This window comes from Pochonia chlamydosporia, chromosome 4 (assembly GCF_001653235.2).
Source record: "Pochonia chlamydosporia 170 chromosome 4, whole genome shotgun sequence".
In the NCBI taxonomy this organism is placed as follows: Eukaryota; Fungi; Ascomycota; class Sordariomycetes; order Hypocreales; family Clavicipitaceae; genus Pochonia; species Pochonia chlamydosporia.
The window spans coordinates 2,829,503-2,838,271 of record NC_035793.1 but is presented as its reverse complement, the minus strand read 5'-3'; the positions used below and the strand labels follow the sequence as shown (position 1 = coordinate 2,838,271).

The 8,769-nt window shown below is 50.3% G+C and overlaps 3 protein-coding genes across 3 annotated transcripts; 2 read left to right on the top strand and 1 right to left on the bottom strand.

Moving 5' to 3' along the window:
* Positions 1–3,299: 3,299 nt before the first annotated feature.
* VFPPC_08274 (Na(+)/H(+) antiporter) lies at positions 3,300–6,364 on the top strand (the record flags this gene model as incomplete). Its single annotated transcript, XM_018287008.1, has 2 exons — positions 3,300–5,381; positions 5,447–6,364. The coding sequence occupies 2 exons, from the start codon at positions 3,300–3,302 to the stop codon at positions 6,362–6,364; spliced, it is 3,000 nt and encodes a 999-aa protein (XP_018143843.1).
* A 228-nt stretch (positions 6,365–6,592) lies between these two features.
* VFPPC_08273 (Ras family domain-containing protein) lies at positions 6,593–7,386 on the bottom strand (the record flags this gene model as incomplete). Its single annotated transcript, XM_018287007.1, has 3 exons — positions 6,593–6,792; positions 6,846–7,299; positions 7,351–7,386. 3 exons carry the CDS (start codon positions 7,384–7,386, stop codon positions 6,593–6,595), a joined length of 690 nt encoding a protein of 229 aa, XP_018143842.1.
* A 607-nt stretch (positions 7,387–7,993) lies between these two features.
* On the top strand, positions 7,994–8,746 carry VFPPC_14377 (hypothetical protein; the record flags this gene model as incomplete). The annotated part of the gene is made up of 1 exon (XM_018292146.1): positions 7,994–8,746. One exon carries the CDS (start codon positions 7,994–7,996, stop codon positions 8,744–8,746), a length of 753 nt encoding a protein of 250 aa, XP_018143841.1.
* Between the last annotated feature and the right edge of the window lie 23 nt (positions 8,747–8,769).

Here is an 8,769-nt window from a genome sequence, read left to right as displayed (position 1 = left end):
GGAATGCCTAACATTGGGAAACTGGGTGCACAAAGACATGGAATAATGTATAAGTTTATAGGAGGTGGTAACACTTGTCAAAGTATGTAATGTATTATTATGTCCATAGCCATGTCAAAAGACCATCGATTCAAGCATGTCTACATGTTTTTTTTGTGCAAATATTGGCTAAAACTACATTTTGTTTTTGTGTCAGCCCAATGTATTGTCAAGCTGAATAACCTTTACAAGAGACTAAATCTTGCTGGCAGCCGTGCTTATTGCCCATAGCATGTGGTAAGGAATACTTGCCCACGTCTTTAAATATACACTAAAACATCTTTGTATATGGCAGGGTATAACGCGATATGAGATATCTTTTACTCGTTTAAATACTTTTGGCCTTCCATTGTACTTAGGGAGTAGCTGGTCCCTTCCTTGGAGTCTCATTTCACCATCTTGGCGACTTGCTCCGGTTTGAGCAGATCAGACTCACAGGTCCGCTACCGGCCCATGCACAGACGACAGCAGGATTATAAAGACCAAACGGTGGTAATTTACCCAATACACTTCCATCAATGGTCATATTGGCCGTCATTCGTTTTGTTACCGTTCTGGTATGATCCCAGCCGTATGCTGCACGTGCTTCCTCACCGCTAGGTACTGTAGGTACCAATGCACGAGCTGGCTGGCTGACTCACCAAAAGAAGGAAGAACACCCGTTTGGTGCAGTAAATACCATGCCCAAGGTCTTGCCACGGCAAGTTATCCGCGTACGTGCATATATTCGCGGTGCAAAATGGCCTCCTTGTCTTGAAATCCTGTTTTCCTGCAGTAGGCATCTGTACCCGATCGTGACATCTAAGGTAGGAGATAAACACCTTGCTTAGCGGATGATCTTCGAATCAGCTCTCCAGCACCAGCACGGACGAGTATGATGAGTTTGAATGTGCGGTATGTTCAGAAGCCAGCCATTGATCTTCGTTCCGCCTCCGCATTCTGGTTGCGATGCGGGGAGGAGGTAAAAGGCCCCTCGACTGGTTGGTGACGTCGGGTTGCAGGCATTTTGCAATTGGTGGGTGTAGTACAGAGTTGTCCGGATGCCTAGGTAGGTAACTCTGCTGTTGATGATTTGCGGATCATATGCAGTCTTCACAGCGGCCGCAAAGATGAGTCTGGTGTCAAAAGGTATACAGTAACATCTTCGAGAGCTGAAAGTTTTCGTAAAATGTTCTTGGCCATCGATGAGGATCAATGCAGCACGTCAGTGAGAACTGACTCACACGACGTGAGACAATGCTGCAAAGACGATGACTGGCTTAATCGTGAAACACCTTTTGCCAAGACACTTTCCCGGAACACAGAGATGACCCAACGGTCGGCTTCTCGTGTTCCAATTGCTCTCATCGTGCCGCGAGTGGGGAGTGTGGGCACAAATCGCCACTCATCGTCGAGTTTCTCTTTCAGGCTTGCATGTTCCTCTGGTCTGGGGACCAATACAGACAGATCTTGAACGACAATCGTTGCCAGCAGCCATCGTCGTCTAAAAATTCAACATTGTCGGAAACACCCGGAAGCTATCTCACACCAAAGCGGGCGGTCGTGGCTGTCGGGCACGTTCGAATTTTGAAGGGTTCCAGGGGAGAAGTTATCCAAAAGTAAGGTTAAGCATAAAAGCGTCGGGGGTTCTAGCTGAGGATCTGCCCCGGTTGGCTACTCAAGTGCTGGAGTTGGACGGCACGGCTTCCAGTATCAGCCGCAGCGTGGGTGTATGGACGCCACGAGCCATCAGCAGGTCCCTACTGGAAGGTTTTGGTGAGATGTCAAAAAGCTGAAACGAGGTCTCCGGCGGTCGGCCGCGAGAACATGCTCGGCAGTTGCCTCCCATTTGTGTCAAGATAGATGAATATGATAAATCTTTTTTCCTTGCGTTGGTCGTGTCCGGTGCTGGCCTGTCAATATTCCGTAAACCGCCCGCTCCGTGCCGGAATGCCGATATGAAGGCATCCAGTCAGGAAGAGCGTCTCAGGGTTGACTTTCCCAGCCAGCCAGGCGGGAGCGAATATACCACCAATTTAGCCATTGTACTGTATCCCATGGATCAGTTGTTCCTTCAAATCAGCAAGTGGCCCGTGAAACCAGGGAAAAGGAAAAGAAAAACTGAACCCTGCTTGCATGCCCTGCCCATCAAGTATTCACACTCTGTTGGGCAACACGATGCTGACGCACAACAACATCCATCTCCTTTTGATCCATCCATCCATTTGACAACTTTGCATACGTGCGCCATGCGTCTCCACTCTGTGGTCCCCAAATTGTGTCCCCCATGCTTCTCATAACCTTTCCTGGGTCAGCGCCAACGGCACCATAATAGCTTTTGGCGTCGGTCAGGCTGGCTAACTCTGTTATCTATCCACTCCGATTCGCGCCGTCCAATTTACATCCCGGATCTAATGGATCCCAAAGTCTTGGCTCGACAACTTTCTTGGAAGCACCGTCGTCCCGGTTCAAAGTCTATGCATAATAACTTGTCGCTGTCGCCATCACGTCTGGTCGTGCTTCTTCTCCCTACTTTCTCTTTTTTCCCTTCCCCATCCATTGACGGATTGGGTGAATCGGTCTCACCTGAACCCGTGGTGCCTGCCCTTGCGTTACTTCGCAAAGAGCCGCATCACTCAGACACTGGCTGAGATCGAGAAGCCATTGAGACCACTGGTCCATTCCGGTTTGTCAGACTGAGACTTGCCCCGCTGGTTTGTCGTCTTTGTTTTTATTTCTGCATCTTCTGTGGTCGGTATCAAATCGGCGGCTCCGTCCCCCGGCCCCGTCTCTGTCCGTCTTGCCTGAAGAGTGACGACATTTTCCGCATCGAGTTTGAACATATTTTCATCTCAATTCCGCGACACCCGTGCACTCCTTCAACAATCACCACAACTCCCGGGATTGCAATCTCAGTTGCACAGCAATTCCAAGTAACGAAGCCGACACTTGCATCGAATTTGCGAGCCCGCGTTTGAGCATATTGTTGAGCGAAGCGCACGCTGTTTTCCTGTTTCATTTTGACCGACGTCGATCTGGATGTATCCCACCGTTGTCTTGTTCGGCTCGAGATCGATTGGCCGGCGCCGAGTCAACAACAACTCCAGGCCGACTCCCGCGACGAATAATCGGCGGCACTTTGTGCGCTTCACTCGCGGCCCGTGGACGTGACTTCAACACCCAAGTTCAGGGATTCGTCGTTGACGACTCGAAGAACACCGATAGCAACTACAACAACAACAACTCCGGCACCGCGTTAGCTGTGCAAACCCACAGGCAAGATGGCTTGGGATCATCTTGACATCACCAAGCCTCACTTGGTGTACATCATTCTCGGTGGCTTCACCACCTTGTTCATGCTCTGTTCCTCCTTTATCAAGGAGCGTATGTACATTGGTGAAGCTACCGTCGCTACCCTCTGCGGCGTCATCTTCGGACCGCATGCCGCCAATCTTATCGACCCAAATTCATGGGGCAATACCGATATCGTCACCGTCGAGTTTTCTCGCATTGTCCTTGTCGTCCAATGTTTCGCCGTCGGTGTCGAATTGCCCAAGTTTTACATGGAAAGGCACTGGAAATCTGTTGTCTTCCTCCTGGTTCCGGTCATGACTGCGGGATGGCTTCTGACAAGTTTATTCGTCTGGTGGATGATACCAGCTCTAACTTGGCTCGATTCGCTAGTAGTTGCGGCATGCGTAACCGCCACTGACCCCGTTTTGGCCTCTTCGGTTGTTGGTAAAGGCAAGTTCGCAAAGCGAGTGCCCAAACATTTGAGAGATCTTCTTTCCGCCGAGTCTGGTTGCAACGACGGCATGGCTTTCCCGTTTATTTATCTCTCCCTCTATCTCATCCAGTACAACAGAAGTGCTGGAGAGGTCAGTTTTCACTTTATCGTCTATGTGGTCTTGTACGAGTGCATCTTTGGCGCTATCTACGGCTTCGTCATCGGTTACATTGCCCGCCATGGTATCAGGTACGCTGAATCTCACGATTTGATCGATCGTGAAAGTTTCCTCGTATTCTACTTCGTCGTTGCCCTATTTTGCGCCGGTTCGGGGAGTATCCTCGGCGTAGACGATTTGCTGGTTGGCTTTGCAGCTGGAGTCGGCTTTTCCAACGACGGATGGTTCGGCGAAAAGACAGAGGAGTCACACGTTTCCAACGTTATTGACTTGCTTCTCAACTTGACATACTTTGTTTATTTCGGCACCATCATCCCCTGGGAGCAGTACAATGACGGTCGATTCGGTATGGTGGCGTGGCGCCTTGTGGTCATTGCCATTTTTGTGCTGTTATTCCGTCGTATTCCCATTATGATGGCACTCAAACCATTCATACCAGACGTCAAGAATTGGAGAGAAGCTCTCTTTGCCGGGCATTTTGGCCCCATAGGCGTCGGCGCAATATTCGTTGCCATTCTTGCACGAGCAGAATTGGAGCATGAGGAGCCGGTGCCTTTGGGAGAACTCCCTCCGCCGAATGCACCACACTTCGATCTCATATACCTGGTCTGGCCAATTGTGACGTTCCTCGTTATTTCCTCTATTCTCATCCACGGGTCGTCGATAGCTGTCTTCACCTTGGGAAAACGAATCAACACCCTGACACTGACGATGTCCTATACCGCAGCCCCAGAAGATGGGCCATCATGGATGAATAGGTTGCCTAGAATATCCTCTCAATCTAGGTCCATGGCCAAGACCATGTCAGAAACGTCCCTTGAGGATCTCAAAGATCCGGAGTTCCCACCTGGTACTCTTGCCCCACCAACAGGTTTCTTACGTCGACAGAAGGATGAGGACGGACACAGCCGTCCTGGTAGTCGGACCTCCTCACTTGTCTCCAGGAAACGCAAGCACAAAAAATGGGATGATGGAATTGGACCTGGTGGGCCGATTAGCCAGTCAGCCATCTTCCCCAACAGACCCTCGCAAAATGATGTATCAGAGAAGGAACCTTCGCCGCCGACTCGAGAAACCACCGACTCGACCATGATTTCCGACGAGCAAGACAAAGAAAAGCGCGGTGCAGCCGAAGAGCAAGCCGAGTCCGGCCAAGTTCAGTCTCCTCAGATCAATGTTTATGACGAAGGTAGTCACCTGGTGTTTGAGAACGAAGATGGCGAAGTTCTCGATATGCAGCCGAGCCCTCAGGGGGAGCAAGCGGAAGAGGCCAAGCCCGAGAAATTGACGCTGCCTGCCAGTGCCAAGCCAGAGGCCGAATCGTCGACAGGCTGGAGACGTGGAGGTTGGCGACGCAAGATGAGCGAATATTATTCGTCCGAGGTAGAGAAGCGTAAGGACAAAGGCAAGAGCGACCGTCGACATGAGCCAGCCCGTGCCTACCAATTCGGCAACATGGTTAGTCCACCCTCATCAAATGCAAACTGGTGATTTTGTTTCATTACTGACATTTTGCCCTCCAGATCATCGTTGAAGACGAAGATGGCGAAGTCGTCAAAACATATGAGCTGCCATCATCCAAGCCTGACGGCCAAGAAAGCGACCTTCTTGGCGCAAGCCTTAAATATCTCGGCTTGGGTGCTCTCGCGCGCCAGGGCGAAAAGAACACAGCTTCTGCCGCGGAAGAGGGCCAAGCCGGTGTTCAGCAGTCATCAAGCAAGCCTCAGTTCAAGCCTGGCTGGACAGGCTTTGGTCAACGTGGTGATGGAGCCAGGCGCAAGAGTGTAGCCCAACAACAGCAGGATGATGACGACGATAAGAAGATCAGGTTCACCATCGGCGGTGTAGGAAGACGCATGACCAAGGAAGACTTTATCAGAGAAGTCCAAAAGCTGGACACTGGCACTCGCAACGAAGTTGTCGATCACTCCAATGCCTCGAATGCCCTCAAGTCCATCGCCAGACAAGACCTCCCTGTGAAACCTGGCCAAACCCAGCCAACTCAACCACAGCGCCCTGTTCCGACAATTCGCGAGCATGATGCTGAGAGTGGCAGTGGCAGTGGCAGTGGCAGCAGTAGTAGCAACGGAGAGAGCAGCCGGGCTGCGGGCAAACGATCCGTCTCCATCTCGCCAACCCGAAAGCTACCTTCATCTGTTGAACCACCACGCGGCCGACGCGATCATCCATCCGAGGAACAGGGCGAAACGGCGGTGGAGCGCAGACGCCGCCTGGCAGTTCTTGCCAGCCAGGCTAGTAGTGAGGAGAAAGAAGGCGATGAAACTGGTGAAACTCCAGCAGAAAGACGCCGACGACAGGCAGCATTAGGCATGGGTGGTCCCGCAGCAGAAGAAGATAGCGATTCGGAGGACGAGGGAACGGAAAGAGTCCCACCTGCAAGGAAAGGTATTCGATTTGCAGAGCCTCAGAGAAAAGGGTAATTGAGACCAGGGTTTTGCAACTGTTTATAGATTTGGCTGGTGTCTCATCATATTTCTAGCATATTTTCAGTCGCAGTGTTACAAGGCATCTGTCTGGTTGGGTAGGGGTGAAGGAGATCTGAGCATGAGGATGACGTCTCGGAATGATACATGCATACATTTGCATAGCGAATTTATATAGGCATACATTGACTTTAAGGCACGCGCAAGATTGAATTGAATGTCACTCTACAATATCATGCAATCACCAAGTGACCTGGTCTTTCGCCTGTCACCTCGTTCCTCTACGCGAGGCGTCTTGGCGCCCTCTCTCGATTTGCGAATCTCTCGAACCATTTGTTCAAAAGGACCCTGTATAGCATCATCGTATATGGTCGCATTCGTCGTCAAGTAAGGACACTCCCACGACAGCGCCAGCTCCTCGCCTTCTATTCCAGAAAATTAGCACGAAAATATCCCCATCATTCCCTCACAAACATACCCTGGTGAGATACTACCCGCTGCTCCTCCAAATCCGACTTACTGGCAACCAGAACAAAAGGGACCGCGGATCTGTTTCTATCGTCAAGAATCTCGCTCCTAATTGCATCTAGCCCCCGAAAGCTTTCTCGCGACGTAATCGAGTATACTAACATGAAACCCTCACTGTCTTTCATGTACAGTTTTCTTAGAGCGCTTCCAGCTTCGTCATGGGTGTAGCTTCCTAGATCTAGGACTTCTAAAATCACTTGTTCGTTGTCAATTGATATTCTTTTGCGGTAGCTGTCTACTTGGTGGTCAGTGTGGTTGACAAGATGGCTGAAGTGATTGTAGACTGGTGAACCTTCAATGGTCGGGTCATCGTAGTAGCATTCCCATATGAATGTTCGAGTTAAGGTTGTGACACCACTTCCGGCTGTGCCAAGGATCATTGTCTTGTAAATGTTGGGTGGGTTCTGGTAGTCATTAGTGTAGGTCGGTGACCAGGGACTTAGGTGGTAACTCACTGTAACTTGTTTTTTGGTCCTTGTGAGGAGCTTCATGGTGTAGTGCTCCGGGTATACTGGTGGCAAGAATTTCGAAATTTCAAAGATGAATGCAGTGGGAGGTCAGTTCAGCAGAGTGCACATGTGATGGAGCATGCATGTGCCGCCTATCGTCCAGGTGGTGCAGGTGGTGAGGCGGGAGGGACTAGCCGCTGTGGGGAGCAACAAGCTCCTTGTATTCGGTCTTGGCTAAATTCAAATGAACAAGTCTGGTGCCTTGTGCGACTAACACCAACTTGACAAGTTAAGCCCCCGATAAAACATGTCACCGCAAAGGCTGAGAACGATTCGTATTCGTCAATCAACACGAAGACAATCATGATATCAGCCGTTGACCGCGAAAAGTCAACTGAAAAGAGTATCACATCACGTGATAGGCAGATTTATTGGCTTCATCTTCCCAGCTGATGCGCCCGATCGATCCAGCAACGACATTTTGTACCTGCATCACCAGCAACGAAGATTCAATTACACGCAATGACATGAACCATCCTGTTTGCCGCCATATTTGAGGACTACTTCGGGCTATTGCGACAAGACTACGATGAGTCGATTCTAGCCATCAACATCGCACTGGAAAAAGGGAGTCTGAGTTACAACGACGATGGACTCGGCTGGTCAACAGGACTCGCCACTATCAGTTACGTCCAACATTGTCGGCATATTGACCTTTGTTGTTGCCATTGCAGCAGCTATTTATGCCCGTCTCACGTACCTTCGCAATAGCGATGATGAGTACTTTCGGGTGAAAACGTCACTGTCGTGGTACAAGACTGAATCTACCTGGCTCAGCGACCTTTTGAGAACTCTGGGAGCGCAGCATGCACACAATGGGATGGTAAACGCCCGCCAACGGGAATATCAAATGTATTCCTTCGTTATGGAAGATTTGATTAATCTGGAGCAACGACTGCTCGATTTGGTGGCAGAAGTTGAGGTTAAAGCTAGTAGTCCCCGAGGTCCCAGTGATCGGGACGGTCGGTGGACATTGGTCCCAAGTTGGAAGCGTGGCACCTCTGTCGGTATGGCTTGGATGTCGGTACGAACCAAGGCTTTGGAGCTGGTGCGACAGCGGGAAGCGTTGACTGCACGGGTACAGTTCCTCCAAATGAGCATGATTTCGTCTCGCTTGAGCGACCTGGAAGCGAGGACGAAGTGGGGGGAGTTCAAGACGGACGAGAATTCCAGAAAGATGGATGGGGTCGCCGAAGGTCGTAAAGAAGATTACCGTCGTCTGGAAAATTTATTACAACAGCTTCTTGTCAGGAACCGGCAGTCAGTCCATATGGATGAGCTTGCGACTGATGACGAATCTGCAAGGAGGAAGTCATATATCTATAGCGCCATTAGGTCCTGAAACTGCATTTGTGAAAACAAGTT